General features: G+C 37.1%; 2 protein-coding genes and 1 long non-coding RNA gene across 7 annotated transcripts in view; 2 read left to right on the top strand and 1 right to left on the bottom strand.

Moving 5' to 3' along the window:
• Positions 1-2,095: 2,095 nt before the first annotated feature.
• Positions 2,096-7,801, top strand: LOC311069069 (uncharacterized protein; the record flags this gene model as incomplete). 2 transcript variants are annotated; one of them, XR_014603469.1, is made up of 7 exons in its annotated part: positions 2,096-2,321; positions 3,115-3,591; positions 5,810-5,890; positions 6,142-6,523; positions 6,787-6,888; positions 7,086-7,318; positions 7,688-7,801. XR_014603469.1 is itself a non-coding variant. In XM_084091994.1 (3 exons), 3 exons carry the CDS (start codon positions 3,354-3,356, stop codon positions 6,165-6,167), a joined length of 345 nt encoding a protein of 114 aa, XP_083948120.1. In that variant the 3' UTR covers positions 6,168-6,272. The 2 variants fall into 2 exon arrangements, 1 of the variants encoding a protein (XP_083948120.1); XM_084091994.1 differs by lacking the exons at positions 2,096-2,321; positions 6,787-6,888; positions 7,086-7,318; positions 7,688-7,801 and having other exon boundaries at positions 3,354-3,591; positions 6,142-6,272.
• Positions 7,802-8,106: 305 nt separating this feature from the next.
• LOC311068283 lies at positions 8,107-9,429 on the top strand. Its single transcript, XR_014603360.1, has 3 exons — positions 8,107-8,226; positions 8,327-9,195; positions 9,319-9,429. It is a non-coding gene; the product is annotated as an uncharacterized lncRNA (long non-coding RNA).
• Positions 9,040-16,707, bottom strand: part of LOC311068281 (uncharacterized protein) — an 85,283-nt gene continuing 77,615 nt past the window's right edge. The window contains exons 2-5 of one of the 4 annotated variants that reach the window (XM_084090625.1): positions 13,458-13,530; positions 12,700-12,801; positions 9,426-9,519; positions 9,040-9,177 (exon numbers count right to left, since the gene is read on the bottom strand). In XM_084090625.1, coding sequence (XP_083946751.1) covers positions 9,135-9,177; positions 9,426-9,519; positions 12,700-12,801; positions 13,458-13,530 — 312 coding nt within the window. In that variant the 3' untranslated portion in view covers positions 9,040-9,134. Of the gene's footprint in view, positions 9,178-9,425; positions 9,520-9,542; positions 12,064-12,699; positions 12,802-13,457; positions 13,534-13,656; positions 13,740-16,707 lie in introns of those variants that run through there. The other 3 variants (XR_014603359.1, XR_014603358.1, XM_084090626.1) reach the window with 3 other exon arrangements.

The following is a 16,707-nucleotide window of genomic DNA, read 5'->3' as shown; positions in this document are numbered from 1 at the left end:
AAATAAAGATTAAACATGCACAAACAATTAAGTTAACTAAAATGTGGATATTTTCCTTGTGAGAGAATTGTTTTTTTAAAAATACAGTTGCATTATATTTTAAAAATACAGTTGCATTATACATTTGCAATAACAATGCATTTAGGCCTAATTAACTATAGTTATATACTTAAATGTAAGTATTACTTACTTACATTTAAATGTATTCTTTTTCAAATTTTAAAAAGGATTTAAATAAATGTTTTTATAAATTTGTACTCGGTGGTATCAATTTATATAAAAACTTTTTATAGGTACTTTTTTGACAGTAAAATAAAATAAGAATAAAACAAGTAAAATAAAATAAAATGAAATGAAATAATGGAAAACAATAATAATCTTTAATCCAGAGTCCATCCCACCACCGATCCATGAGTTATCTATGAGAACATGCTTACTGAACCGAAGACTCCACTTCACTCTGTATTTACCGCAGCGGTCAGAGCTCAATTAAACAAGCTGGCCTGTTCATGAAGACATCATCACTGACCTGAGCAGTGTACAATGACTCAATGTTTGTGCTTTATGAAGCAGGAAAGCTTTGGAAGTGTTTACCTTCACACTCTCAAATCGATCTGACTTACAATGACCTTATCATCACCTGCAATCATTCTCAGCCCTGAGTGGTAATATGCCTCATGCCCGGCCCTGGTTTGTTTTCACAGACAAATCACCTCACTTCCGACTTACCACAATGCTGGTGTGTGTGTGTGTGTGTGTGTGTGTGCAGTCATGCCAGTAGAATTAGATGGTCCGATGGTGAAGGCTGTACTTCCTGTGATGGATGCGACATTTTAAGGATCTTATTTTCTGATCAGTCCTTACGGAGGTGAAACTGCAGGTCTTTATATTATGCTGAGAGAGCAGGTCCAACCCGTTCTCATCTCAGGGCGTCATATAAGGCCGTTTTGTCACGTCCTTCTGCGTTTTCTGCCCACGCATATAGCACCCTTTTGCGTATATAGATGACACGCACATGGCTTTCAACCAACTTCAGTGTAAAACCATCCGCGATGTAATTACACGCTCAGGGCTTCGCCATCATCAATTCACCTCAACATTGACCGACTGCACAGACTAAAGACGTTTTCAGCAACGACTTATGTTTGCTCTATGATTAGGATTGCTTACACCTAAAATAGGAGGTCATTGTTTTCCATTATTTATCTTTCAAGAGGAGTCTATTTGCCATTTTCAACACCCTTATCGTCTGTGAGAGACGCTCGCGGCTTAACCACCTCCAATGCAACCCACCCGCGTTTTACAGGACGCAGTTGGACTTTGCTAGCCAATTCAAGTGCGTGATATCAGACGCTTTCAGCAACAGTAGCGTGCGTAGGCTACAATTTCGTTTAGTTTTAAATTAGCCTGTGGTAGCCTACTCAATTTAAACTTGAATGTGTGCTAGGTATCCTAACTAAAAACACGACAATATAGGTTCCATCATCCCTTAATTGCCCGCAGGAGTATATTGGCCGAATTCAACACACACCCTTTATCGTGTGTGAGAGACGCTCATGGCTTTCAACCATCAATGCAACCCACAGGCGTTTTACAGGACGCAGTTGGACTCGTCACATATGGACGCTTGGCCAGGATCCCTTGGCGTCACTTGTTAACGCACTGGGTATAGGCGTAATTTTTCAACGTGCAGGGTAGTCCGATCAACATTATAGAACTCTGAACCGGAGCCTGCAGCGTTGAAATTTGACGTCTTGGGTAACACCGCAACCCGTCTGCTGTGTATGGGTCGAGGCTACAATAAATAATAAATAAAAAGGAATAGACTACAATAAATTATCTATGCCAGGGCTAGTCAAATGGCGGCCCCCAGATGATCTTTATCTGGCCCTCCAACTGGTTTTTGATGTTTAAAAACCCTCGCAATGTGATATCAAAGTGCCCTCTGCGCAAAGCTAGCGCGTTCATAGGCAACCGCATTCAGCGGTGAGTTCAACAACGCTCAACTGCAGGTAAAACGGCATTCAAAGGTGAGTTTAACAACGCTCCACGGCGCGTAACAGTTTAAGCGTTTGCTTGTCATACTGGTATAGGTAGGCAGGCCTACACTGCTTTAACTAGAAAATGCTGGGTAACGTATTTTTATCAGAGGTTTGTTGATGTTAATAAATATATATGTAATATGCTACGATTGTGTTCAATTAATCTTTTTATTTTATTTTATTTTTTTATTGATTAAATCCTCTAAATTAATAACGCTGACGTCACTGTATGGGGCGATCCCATGGGCGATCCCAAGGTCCATTGCGATTTTCCACTCGGTAAGTAGAAGAGTTATTTAATAAAGATTTATACTATTCTTAAATTGACACATCAAAAACTGTTGAATCAGGACAAGAAGTTGTGTTTAGAACCCTATGTGTAAGGTGGCAATTTCGTATGACGGTAAATTATACATTATAAAAATGTAGCTTGCTGCACCAAATGTGCAGGCTAGCAAAGCTAATTGAATTCAAGTTAATTTTTGTCGCATATAATCATGTAAGCCAAGGTACTATCATAGGAGAATGTAAGATTTTCAGTATTACATTAGCCCACAACTATTATCCAACATTAGAACAGTGTTGCCAGATTGGTTTGTTTTACAGCCTAATTGTTTAAAATCCACGCAAAATTATATAATTAACACCCAAATAAATCTATAATAAACTATACAAATGAATTCATAACTACTAAATTGTGGCTCATAACAATTTTTCAATATGAAATAAAACAATTAATGTGTTTAATAATGTAATAACTTATAAGTAATGCTGTCATAACTTATTTACTGATTCATATATATATATATATATATATATATATATATATATATATATATATATATATATATATATATATGAAGTTCTGCTGTGGCTTTGTTTGGAACTTTTTTTTTGCGAAATAGACCAAAACTTACATTTATTAACAATTTGTCTAATTTCTGTCTAAAATGTAATTAACAATATTAACTTCTTGTTTATTGAACTATATAAAAGGAATATCACATACAATCTAGCCCATTCTGGCAACACAGATGAAGAGAATACTGGTTTTTTGGTCCCTATTTGACAGCTTCAAAAATTATTTTCAGTCTTACCCCACACCACACACACACACACAAACAAAGGCACTTTTAAGAGCCATGTCCATCTTGTTAATCTGTACTCATCTCTCTCTCTCTCTCTCTCTCTCTCTCTCTCTCTCTCTCTCTCTCTCTCTCTCTCTCTCTCTCTGTTTACATCTATATTTGTTTTATCTGTCCATCTCTTCGTTGTGAGCCTTTCTGTCTGTTTGTGTGTCTGCCCATCACAATGTCCAAGAGTGATTCAGAAATCCAAGAACACCTCATGATCTTGGATAACCTGGTTGATGACCAAGAACTGAAGGATGAGCTCCAAAGTCTTGATGACCTCCTTGGTGAGCTGCAAGAAGAGGAGGCAGCAGCACAAGTGAAGAGACCTGAGCTGAGGGTGGAATGGAGAAAAAGAGACATTACTGGAAATATTGTCTATGCGAGGCCAAGATCAAGCAGGAATCAGTCAAATAAGGGTCAGTATTGTTTTTCATTCACAATATTTTGAAGATCTACATTGTTTAGGCACTTATGAGTGTATCAAATCAAGGAATACATGTATAGCTTGATATGTCATAGAAACAATCAAACCAAAACCAATCATTTGATTTTTTTACATAAAAAGTAGATTTATTAAAGATGTCACTAGTCTTGGATTAAGTGAAAGACACATTAAGGCTAATATTACATATTTGTGTAAAGCAGTATAAACTACAAAGTAGGGATGGGACGGTATGAAAATTTTATATCACGATTATAGTGACCAAAATTATCGCGATTATCAATATTATCACGGTTTTGTTAAAACGAGATGAAAGTTTTTCAAAAAGAGTTGATGATCACACTGAAGACATTTCAAGAAGTTTAATATTTGAAAATCAACAAACAACAAATAAAACAAGCAGCTCTATGCACTTTTTAAAGCAAGATTCTATTATGTGGTATTTCCTTCCTTATAATGACGGTCGTCAATAGCAATGCATTATAACACCGCGCACATCCATTGTAACGGCCGCCTAGTGTTAAGTAGTGTTCATGACATGAATGTTGATGTGCCTTTAAGATAACTTCTTCTATGGCGTACGTTATTGTATGCATGCTGGTTTTATGTGAGCGCGCACGCACAGTGAGAGTGAGATTGCTCGCGCAAAGAGGAAGATGACCTCTACTGCTGACCGTTGTTTTATTATAATGTGTTTACTTCCACTTTGATTTGTAGCGTGTTTTAGAGTGTTTTATTTTCCCTTTTAACATTCGCTCTTCGACATGTATGTGAAGTGTGCGCTTAACTGAGAGAAAACATCTATAAAAGTCTCGTGGAACTAACAGTTCATTTGCACTGTCTTGTATCTGGGTAACGTTAGTATTCAAACTCTCTGACAGACGTTACACCATGATCACAATGGACGCGCTCTCTCGTTTCATTCAAATACAACTTGCCGTCTTGCGTCTCCGTTTTTAATTGTATTTTAAAATTAAATCAGAGTTGATTTATTGTTTACAGAGTTTGATAATATTGTTGTGATGATCATCTTGTCTGAACGATTGTTTTGTACGCTGTAATGGATTTATAAACAGGTAAGATTTAAAACATTAATCTCAATTCAATGTCCCCGTAATTATGTGCTAAAAAAAATCGGTGTAATAAGTGTATAATGAATATAAATTATTATCCCTTAAATGTCACATAGTCTTGTTTGAACTTGTTCGTTCGTCTTTGGCTCAAAGCCACTTGCTGCGAACTTTTCTTTGCGGAAGCTTCACGTTTATTTCAAGTGATTGATATAAAATAGTTCAACTTAAAACAACATTTTATGCCCAATTATTTCCTAGTAGTTTTGGTATTGAGGTCAAAGTTAACTTGCCTTGCGTTCGCTATACAACAGTGGGTAATGGTCACACAAGACGACTCGGCTACTTTCTTGTGCATGTTAGAGCTGACAGGGTGACCATCCTCGATTAAGTTTCCCTCAGGATTTTTGTTAAAGCCAAAATATGACCACACCTCAGAATTGGTTCTCTTAAAAGGCAGAAAAATCTCCCGAGCACGGTCACTGCCTTCCGCAATTCCTTCTTGAATAAAAAAAAACAACAACATTGCGCGCTGCGCCTGCATCAGACTGTTGCTGGCTGAACAGGATCTAAAATCGCGATAATCAAACACGGTTTTAATGATAATTAAATTTTAAACGATATTACTAACCGTCAGTGCATTTTATCGTGGTTTATAGTGAAACCGGTAATCGTCCCATCCCTACTACAAAGTTAGCGCATAAAAATAGTTTAATTGTGGGCTGTATTTACATTCTCAGGAAATCTTGTCAATATGGTCATAATGTCAAATGAGCTAGCCTGGTTACCATTTTACTAAATCTATTGCAAGTTATTGGTCTTGGCAAGGCTGTGTTTGAAACAGTTTGTTCTTCAGAGTGTGTTGTCAATGGCCAGGCAGCTTGTTTCTTTTTAATCTGCTTCTATATTAGCATTCCTATTTGCTGTCATAATCTGTATGACACCTTATATGCAGATAACCAACAGTAATTGGACTGCCCCCATTAGGGTTTGGGAAATAAAAGTGTACTAGTATTTCTCTCTAGCTATATGTTAAACAGTGAGCTTGCACCATTTTAGGCTGGTAACCAGGCCTTGGGACAAGTTATAAATGTTGATTTGTGTTGTTTTTATTCTCTACAGCTGATCACATTCGGAAGACTGATCCTCCCTTCATTGCTCCTGACACTAACTGTGAGGTGGCCTTTATTCCAGAGACTGTTGGTGTGTACTTCATTGTGTTTCCATTAGCCCTTGTATATATATATACTGTATATCTGACAGTGGGTTAGAATGTAAATAAATGTTTCTATTTTAAAATTTGCTAGAATACTGATCCTTTCACAGACAAATGGAGTACACTTTAATATTGTAAAAAAAAAAAAAAAAAAAAAAAAAAAATATATATATATATATATATATATATATATATACATAGGAAATTATTGTTTTTGAATATTCCATACCATTTACAGAGTGTTGGATCTCCAGCACTCACTAAGCGAATCCTCAGGTGATGAGGCATCACCTCTTGAAACCCCAAGAGATCCTCTTCTGGCTTCCTCGAACTGGAGCAAACGACAGTCTCTTTTCGGAGAGGTGGAGGGCAGAGAGACCGCGCCTGGTGAACACGGCTGCGGCACAAGAAAATGTGGCAACACACATCTGCCAACAGTGTGGGAGAAATCCAGCTACTGTCCGGTGTTGTGACTGTCGACCACGTCCCTTCCTCTGTGCTGATTGTGACGTCAGCATGCACACCAGACATGTACTTCACAACAGAGATGCCATGACTGCTGGATTCTTCCAGCCATTGCCTCCAACAACTTTTGTGGTCAACGGCTCTTTCCCATTGTGGTAAGTTCTGGTTTGTGTGTGTACAACATATATCTCATTCTCAGAATAGTTAAGCTCATAAGCTTTACTATTTAAATGATGACTTTTTGTCTCTTATTGTTTTATCTTGAATGTATGTGGATACTCTGTGTCAGTCAGATTTTTGAGCATATCTTGAGTACTTTTTCAGCAATATGCTTCATTGCCATTGATCTATTACAATCTTATATTTCTCAGTCAAAACAAATTAACATAATTCAAGTGTACTGTATGATCTTTTTCAGTCCGGCTTGTACCTGTGGAGATGCCTGACAAAATCTGTGGTTGTTCATCAGAGTCATTGAGGGTTAGTCCAGGAAAGATTGTTGCTGTGGTCACAATGAATGGTAAGAATGTGAAGAACTTTATTTTGTCCTGTTTGAGAAGCATCTTAAAAATAAATATCTATCCATACGCGACTCCCTACACGTTTGACATAGATATAAAACTAAAAATATATGAAGTATACAAAGTAATATATAAATTGTACAAAGAACCCAAACCCTGGTTTACATTACAGTGGATGTGTTTTTGATATTTCCAGGATGACATGATCTAAGCATGCCAGAGTTAATTTGTGAGGCATGCCAATCCACTTGGACTGCTGGAGTTGATGACCTAAACAGAAGTGACTACTGGCCTGCAACCCTTCAATTTGCCACACTTTATGCCACAGATGTCTTTTTTTCATTTGAAGAAATGAAGATGGCGGCACCAGGACTGTCCTGCCAAGCATTTTTAAGAATGCTGAATCAACGAACTGTCCGCTTTGGTCGCGTGAGTATTGAATTTATCTATCCTGCAGTGTTGTTGATATCTTTGAGTTGTTGGTTGATAAGCAAGATCTCAGCAGACAGTTTTCTGAAAAGTTTTTTTGAGTGGGAGGCTGTGCGATTTGAGGTGGACAACATATGCAAGGAAGAGCCCTTCAACTGTCCTGCATGCACCCCAGATATGCTTGCAGTTTCAGTTGATGGAAACCGCAAACATTACCGTTTCAAGAATGCTGCTAGCTACTCCAAACTGTGTATCACAGTGTTTGTATTAATAAGAAAACATAGCTCTTTAATGTGAACTAAGAAATCTCAGATTATAAGTTATCATAAATTGTTGTCCATCACCAATTGTTGTTTTTTATTTTTTTAGATCTGAGGAACAGGCCATTTTTGAAGGCGTCTTCATAGCCAAGGACGAAGACGTGAAAAGATTTGTAGACCACATTCACAACACAAACAAAGATGTAAAATTCTAGATGATAATTAGACTACAGCACTATAATAACCTCTTTCTGAAGAGTTTTAGGAGAGTCTTATTTTAATCAGCAATTTTACATATTGTAGTTCAGTGGAAGAGGTGTTTGTGGAGGGGAGTGGTCAGCAGCCAGAGAGACCTCCCAAAGATCTGCCAGCAAGGTAGACGAGGAGGGATTGGAGCTTGCAGTGTGTCGGCACGGAGTCCTGCTCTGTGCCTTAAATATGTATAGGGGGGACATTTTTGCCTATCCCCTGTACCTGCAAGAAAAGCTGGCCAGTAGGCAAATCACTTTTTTTTGTATGGATGTGACCTGCAAATATTGACCCTACCTCCAAAGAGTTGCAAAAAGCTGTCCAGAGCTCCAGCACCTTCTTAACATGAAGCCATTCCTTTCGGTATTTCATGCCAAAGCCCATGATTTTAAATGCGAGGTAAGGAAGTGTTGCTATGTGATAGAATCACATTATCTAAACTGAACATCTGCAAACATCTGTTTTTTTTATTCTTTTTTTATTTTTTATTCTTAACCAGGTAAAATGGAGTGGGGCATATCAGGACGGTGCTGGTTTAACACTAGGGGAGGAGGTGGAACACTGCAATGCCTGCCTCTCTAGGATTGCAGTAACCACAAAGCATATGTCAAAAGCAGGTAAGATTACCACATACTGCACTAGTTACATCCTTGCATAATAAGTAGGAGGAATATGGTAACATCATATTTTCTGTGTTTGCAGGACGCACAGACATGCTGACTCATGGCCATGCGCTGGAATCAGCAAAAGTTAAACAATCTCACTGACCCGCCGATATCAAAAGGTAATGACATCAATAGAATTAATTTTAGATGTTCAGTACTGCATGTTAGCAGTGTATGAAGCTGTGCATTGGACATTTGTTTTTTTGTTTCTTACCACTGTTTGTTATTGTAGACCACAAAAGCTCTGCAAAGCCAGTTACAAAACCTAGAGTCCATGAAAGCGCAATTGACAGTGACAGTGAGCCAATTGGAAGACTGGATGAATGATTGGGCTGACGGTGAGGAAATGATTACTTGTAATACATTTAGTCACAAATAATTGTAATTGTTACTGTCTGTTGACTGCTTCTGACAAATCTGATACATAATGACACATAACCCACAATGCTTCAAATGTCATTCTGTAACCCCATACTATTTCAGAGATTCTTTGAAGGTTGATGTTTAATACAAATTATTTATCATAAAGGACATCATCTAAGGACAAAGAGAAGGGCGTTTGATATCATCATGTCAGTAAGGAGACTTGAGGAGGAGCAGAAGATTCTTGTTGCAGAGATGGACCACAATTGGAAATCTCTTTCAACTCGTTCCGATGCCCTCAGAGAGCTGTCCTGCTTGTTCTCTAGTGAGACAATGAAAAGTATGTATTTGTAATAAATTACATAAACATAGGGTTGCCCTAGCCCTAATAAATATACACAACAATGATGACTGTTTATAAAGTTTCTAAGGCTGGTCTTATATTCTTGTGTTCCTCTTTAAGATTCGCAATGTGGCCTAAGTGAAGAAGGTTTGAAAGGTCTGCAGAGCATCATCCTCAGAAAGCAGCATCAAATCAGAGAAATGAAGGTGCAAGCAAGAGACTGTTACCTGCACGTTTTGTCTGGAGCAGAGGACAACTTCTTGTACAGTGCTTCAGCTGATGAGTACGACAGTGACAAAATTTCTGATGATGGACTGTAATCTACAAGACAGTAACACCTTTCATACTTCTGGACAATGACCTTAACTATGAATATAAAGCATGTAATAAAATCTGCTTTTTATCACCATAAATATAACCAAAGTGTTACCTCTTATTTCACATACATAGAAATGTGTGCATGCATACCTCTACAACCAGTCAGTGGTGGAAATGAATTGCATTAATTAAAGTACTGTACTGTGTGGTACAGTAACTTTCATTAGTTGAACTGTAGGGTGCTGTATAACAATTGAAACCTGTTAAGAGACATGGAAGAAGCAGATTATAAGGAAGAAAACCATAATGATGAGGAGGAATCATTTTTTTCCCCAACATAATATTCAATGTGCTTTCTGTGTAATCTAGTACAGGTTTCATAGTCAACTGATGTGATTCTGTGGTACTCAAAACATTTCACCACTCAACTGTGTAGATTTATCAGCTGTGACCTGATTAATAGTATAATGTTACAGTTTTCTGAATTTCTAAAACACATTTCTTGAAACCATCACTTACATTCTTAAAACCTTAAACACAAAACCAAATTTTCAAACCACATTCAGAGAACCTCTGACTCTTCTGGCAAAATCAAACAATTGCCTCAAAACCATTTTATCTGTGCTCAAAATCAAACAATGCTTTCAGATCATAAACACAGCGAGTCAGTTTTATAAACACTACAGATCAATCGTTAGACACTACATAAAAAAATGAAGAACAGAATCCGAAACACGCAGTTACCGAAATAAAAGTATATCGTAACTAAGTAAACAAATTTTGCAATTATGTAAAATAAATATAGTAATGACAACTTACAGTAGTAAGGTGAATAAATTGTATACTGTATGCACTGCAAGTATAGTATTGTACTGAATATTGTATAGTATTGAATGTCTGTACATTCAACACTTGCATACTGTGAAAATACAGTGACTCAACTGCAAAAGACAAAAATGTTACAGTAAAAAACTCTAAATGAAAAGCGTTACAGTCACTCAGAAGAGTTGTGCAACTAGAGGAATCAAGGTCAGTGAGAGAGATTTTATTCTGCTTCAGCATCATGTCTTCATGTTGGTCCGGCCTGATGACCTCTTCCACATCACAATGTCATCTCAGGCAAAGGGAAAATCCCTAAAGCAGATCCAGCCTTGACAACATTCTTCACACCTTGCTCTTTCTCATCCTCCTCCTCTTCCTCTTTGTTCACCACCTATTTCACATACTCTTCTTCCTCCTCTCCCTCTTATATTGTTTCCATCCATTGTTGGTAACATTCAGTGCAACATTTTGAGTCAATTTTGGCACTCTGAACTGACATGTATGATGTACAGTTGGTTTGGTCTCATCATTAGAAATAAGTGTGAACAATTTTGAGTTGTTGTGTGTAAACGATGACAACTGTGTTGTCAATATAATCAAAACCTAACACAAGCATGATGTAAATATAGAAAAGGTGGGAAAGAAAAAGAATGTTCAGATATAAATGTGACTCAATACAGTTTGTTGTCCATGATGAAGAGAGTACATATGTGTAGGTTTTACTGCCCTTCCTCCCCCAGGGGTCCCATAGCAACCCCTGGAAGAGCATAAAAATGCACATTCTGCAAAGTCTGCAAATGCAAAGTCTGATAAGCGTATCAAAGTGAAAATTGGTAGGACAATTATTTATGCTATGTTTAATACATAATGTTGGACAGAGATATCTGGCATACATGGAAAGGTGTTAAAAAAGCATTTTAAAAAGTGCTCACAGTAAAATACCAAATTTCAGCCTGGCTCTCAAATATGTCAAAGAGTTTTGTATAATGAACATATTTAGATGTCCCTTTGTTCATTAAAGATTGTATTTATTTAATTCCATTACTAAACTTTTTTAAACTACATTACCCATAAGCCACTATCATTGTGTCCATGGGACGGGCGCTGTAAATTGTAGTTCATTGAAGTGTGTAGTTACACTATAGGGTTAGGATCTCGGTAAACGTGTAATTTCTTTCAATATACAATACCTCATTGTTAACTGACAGTATTACTGACAACATAAAGCCAGCAAAACATAGTTTGCGATATGGAGCGCTTTTTATTCTGACCTAAACGTTTTTACAGAAAACATATCCTACGCTTATGGATAAACTCACAACGTCATCATCAAGTGCTGTGCTTGAAAATATGCAGAACCCAAACTTCAAACCCCCCCAATGTTCAAACCAAATCTACGCCCTTGACTCCACATGAAGACTTTCAGAAACTGTGACAGAGCAAAGGGTGCACCTCGCTGGACACATCCTACGCATGCCCAAACAACACCACCCAAACACAGTGATGAAGTGGACACCACCAGGAGGATGCAGGAGACAGGGAAGACCAAGGAAGACACGGAGACAGATGTTCCACGAAGATCTGAAGAATGTCAGTGTCCCATGGGAAGATGTGAAGAACTTGGCCACGGATTGAATACGTTGGAGGACACTTGTTGCTCAATGTGCCCAGCACAGCACTTGATGATGACGTTGTGAGTTTATCCATAAGCGTGGGATATGTTTTCTGTAAAGAGTGTTGCATAATTAAATGTTAAAAGCATTTTTATGTTATAAGTTCACTGATATGTGGGCATTTCTATGAATAAAAGTATGTCTTTAATAGCAAGCAATAATCATATGAAAATGATTTACATGCAAACGGGACAGTTATCAGCAGTGTAACTGATCTGATTATGACAAAATAATCGAGTATCTGATGTCATGTGACAAGTCAGATAAGCTTTTCCACTCTTGCAAACAGAGGTAGGTTATGAGGTGTGGAGAGACATCATGTATCACTGGAACATAAACAGACGGGGACCAATTTGCAATTAATATAAACTTTCTGACAGTGTGTGTGACATCCGACTACTTTCCAAGAAGTGGCGCAACTGATTTACAAATATCGCGATAAATATGTACAGGAATTGAGGCAGTAGCCAATGACAGCACTAGGAGTAAAAGCTGCAGGATTGTGTACGAGTATACAAATATGTACGATTATCATACGGATTTGACAACTTGTTAAATCTTGTGAATTATTAAGACTTTCAGACTATGTTTGTACTGATTGGGCTATGGGTTTTGTGAGAAAAGTTTTAAGAAACAACAAATGCTTGATAAAATGTTTGATTTAGGGTTAAAACCAACACATACATACCATTGCGAATATTTGCCTTTGCAGCTGTCCGTCTCCTCCGTTTACTTCTCCTCAAACAATAATGGGCTGACTGAGTCCGAAAGGCACTTTTGGTCTTTTCAGCTGAAAAAAGAGAAAAGAAAATATCATTATGTATAATATATAGGATTATTTAAAGGGAAAAGTACTGATTTACCTTACAAATATTGGATGTTACATTATAAAGCATTAAAAGCATAGCAAGTGTTGTGGTTAATATGCATTTACAACAAATATCACTTTAAAACTATCAATACTGAGGTAAAAGCATGGTCAGTTTATTGAGTACTGTCCTTTGCTACACCAATCACAGTAAAACTAAGGTTACTGAGGTTTAAAGCATGGTAAGTTTTGTGGTTACTGTGCATTTACAATAAGTATCACATTAAAACTACCAATAGTGTGGTAAAAGCATGGTACGTTTTGTGATTACTGTCTTTTTACTACACTTATCACAGTAAAACCAATGTTACTGTGGTAAAAGCATGGTAAGTGTTGTTTTACTGTGCTTCTACTACAAATACAACTTTGGAAAGAATTGTACTATTTTTAATCTGATATGAATATCTAGGCCTATAGCACGTCACGTGACAGGCAGTGTTTAATCACCCTATTTTGAATTAGAAAGCAATGAAACGCAAAGTCTCCGTGGAGATGGCAGATGTAATGGCAGATTAATATCCACAAACAGAAAATACATTATATCACACATTATTAGAACAGCGTATTTATTTACTTACCAACATCTGACACACGTGAACTGATGCCAAATATCGCGATGTGCTCGGAACGAGACTTCTTCAGCGCGATTTCCTACTGATAAAATATAATTTTACAAATATAAATAAAATATACAAATATAAATTTTATGATGGCAGGACAATGCAATAGCTACAATAACAGAGAGGTTAACGTCTTTATGGTATTTGGCCGTTTTACCTGCAGTTGAGTGTTGTTAAATTCACCGCTGCGTTGTTAAACTCACCGCTGAATGATCACGTGCGTTGTTAAACTCACCGCTGAACGCACTAAACCTTTGCGGGGAATTTGATATCAGATTGCGAGGGGTTTTAAACATCAAAAACCAGTTGGAGGGCCAGATAAAAATTATCTGGGTGCCGCCATTTGACTCGCCCTGGCATAGATAATATTTTGTAGCCCAATGATAAAAAAGGGAGTAAATAATTAAAACAAAATGAACAGCATTAGCTGCTACGTGTGAAAAGAAACCTGCTTTGGATGTATTATGTTCAGGACAAACGTAATAGCACTGCAATAGATTGGCTATATTAGGTTAAGGACCAACGTAATAGCACTGCTTATATTAGGTTAAGGACCAACGTAATAGCACTGCTTATATGTTGGCATGTAACGTAATTGCGATTTGCAAAATAGTTTCCTCAGAACGTATTTCATGTGATACAGGGTTGCGTATTCAGACTCGGCTATTGTAGCCCACTTTTAGTCAAAACTGATTAATTGTAGTTTTTTTGCCAGGCAGTGCATGAAATGGTTGATATTTCATCACGTTCGCATTGGTAATGATATCTACAAGGTTCACTGTGCCATTTCACGACATGGTCGATCTGTATGGAAGTAAAATAATGTCAAATGGTTTTGAAACAAAAGGCCTGTTGAATTGCACTACTTGAAAAAAAATAGGCATTGCATTAACCATGCTTGCATTTTAATGCATTGTATTTTTAGGGCTTGCAGTTTTATGGGCTTAAATTCAACATGGTTGAATATTTAAGCTGTGAATATTTCAATTAAAAACATTTCAAACACATTTTCATTATTAAAAATTCAATAATCCATATTCACCTTTCATATTTCACTTCCAAAATATTCAAACTGTTTAAAAATACAACCTATAATATTCAACAGGCAATTTTCAGTCCATTTTATTTCGCTTTGCAAATTCGCTTCCACAAATTCAGTGGTTCAAATTCGACAGTAAATTCAACGGAACTGCAGGAAAAGCAGTAGATTACCGAGATACTCTCCATCTGCTGTTAGTCAACCTCACCAGCAGGTGGTGCAAAAGCTCGTGTTGTTGACGAAGACCAGCAACAGTTAGAGCAAGCCATTCATTCATAAAATGAAAATGATTATCTGTGTCAGTATATGCGGAAAAGATGATAAAGACACAGAAGCTGTGTTTATGTTTCATTCAATAACTTCATTGTTACTTTCCCTGTGTAGCCTACATGTCATCAGCTTTCTCTACATGAACAGGATTATAATCGGTTTCCCTCAATACCTCACACTCGAGGATTCCCCTTCTGTCGGGACAAAACGCTTAACGTAGTTTATGGACTAATACAGTGATATAAAAGACCAAACTCGCACCTTATTGGGGATGTAGGCTGTAGGCTAGATGGACTAAGATGAACGTAACGCGCAAAGTTTCATGCAGAGCGTTTCGTGATATACTGGCATAAAATCAACACTTGATCTAACACTTTCTCTTCTCTTTTCTCTTTTCTCTTTTCTCTTCTCTTTTCTCTCTCTCTCTCTCTCTCTCTCTACAGTATATATATATATATATATATATATATATATATATATATATATATATATATATATATAGTATAGTAGGCTATGCACGTGTATTGCATTAGCTTAAACTGGGAAGAGTCATAGCACTTGCATATTGTTGTCCTCCTATTGTTAGTTTAACTGTAAATCGCTTTGGATAAAAGCGTCTGCTAAATAAATGACTAAATGTAGCCTAATAAATGTAAAATTGGCTTGACATAGGACATTCGCACATTTAGGGACCGTCTCAAAAGTTGCATAAAACATTGGCATACACGTTTCTAACTTCAATAGCAAACTTTAATTTATTTGAATAAATATCAAAAATCCAAAGGGTGCGCATTATGTCTGACACTACATGAACACTTTACAGTTGGTTTTATGACTGTAAGTCGTTCTATTCAAATTGAAGTTAGAAACGTGTATACCAAAGTCGTGTACACTTTAGAGACGGTCCCTAAATGTGCGAATGTCCAACGTCAAGCCAACTTTATCACTGGGAAACGCTCAGCATTAAACTTTGCGCGTTATTCTGAGTCAATCTGCTTGCCTGCGAGTTTGGTCTTTTATATCACTGTAATTAGTCCATTAAGCTATACGTTAAGCGTTTTATATGTCCAGCTGGGGAATCCTTAAGTATTGAGGGAAACCCTAATAGCTTGTGTAAGAGCCATAAATCACATTTCTTTATGTAGATGTGGAATAAATAATTGTGTGTATCAAGCAATCAGTAAATAATTAAGAGTAAATAATTTTATATGTGTAATATAATATTTCGTATTGACGATGATGTCATTTCCGGCAATGACGGTTAGTTTTTTCTTGTGATGCAATGTTGGAGCGATACAGTTTTTTGACCGTGTAACATTTTCCAGTTAATTTTGTTATTAAACTTTGCTGAAAGGAAGTTGCTGGACTACGGTATGTTATTCGAGTTCAAATCACGCTCACCCAAAGACGGAGAAGCAACAAAGATGGAAATTTAGACGGATTGCTATCACATTGAAAGTCAAAAAACTCGCTCGGTGGATATGGAAAGTGAAACTGAAGGTGCGCATTTGAATCCGTGACAAGGACGTTAAAAAGGGCTCGTCTGTGAATGAACACTTTAACGTATCGTGGATTATGAATAGTGGACATTGGTGCTTAAATGCTACGGTGGATTTAAACAGCGTCACAGAGAAAAGCGTTGTCACTCATCGAAGTTCCATTATTTGAGGTAACGGACTTTAAACAACTGAGCTATTAAATTTACAAATGCATGTTTGAAGAAGCTGAAATGCACACGTGCTTTTAATCGTGTGCAAGCAGTTTGTGCATTAGTGGAATTAAGATGGCTGAAGGAGAAGAGGATAACGTTGCAGTTTTTGAACACAAGAGGGCGCCTAAACCAACTGAAAGAGCATTAGAGGAGCAATTACACAGACGCATTGGACAGAGAAGAGCGAA

The sequence above is a fragment of the Abramis brama genome, assembly GCF_963993115.1.
Source record: "Abramis brama genome assembly, chromosome: 18".
Lineage (NCBI taxonomy): Eukaryota > Metazoa > Chordata > Actinopteri > Cypriniformes > Leuciscidae > Abramis > Abramis brama.
This window is presented reverse-complemented; position numbering and strand designations above follow the sequence as displayed.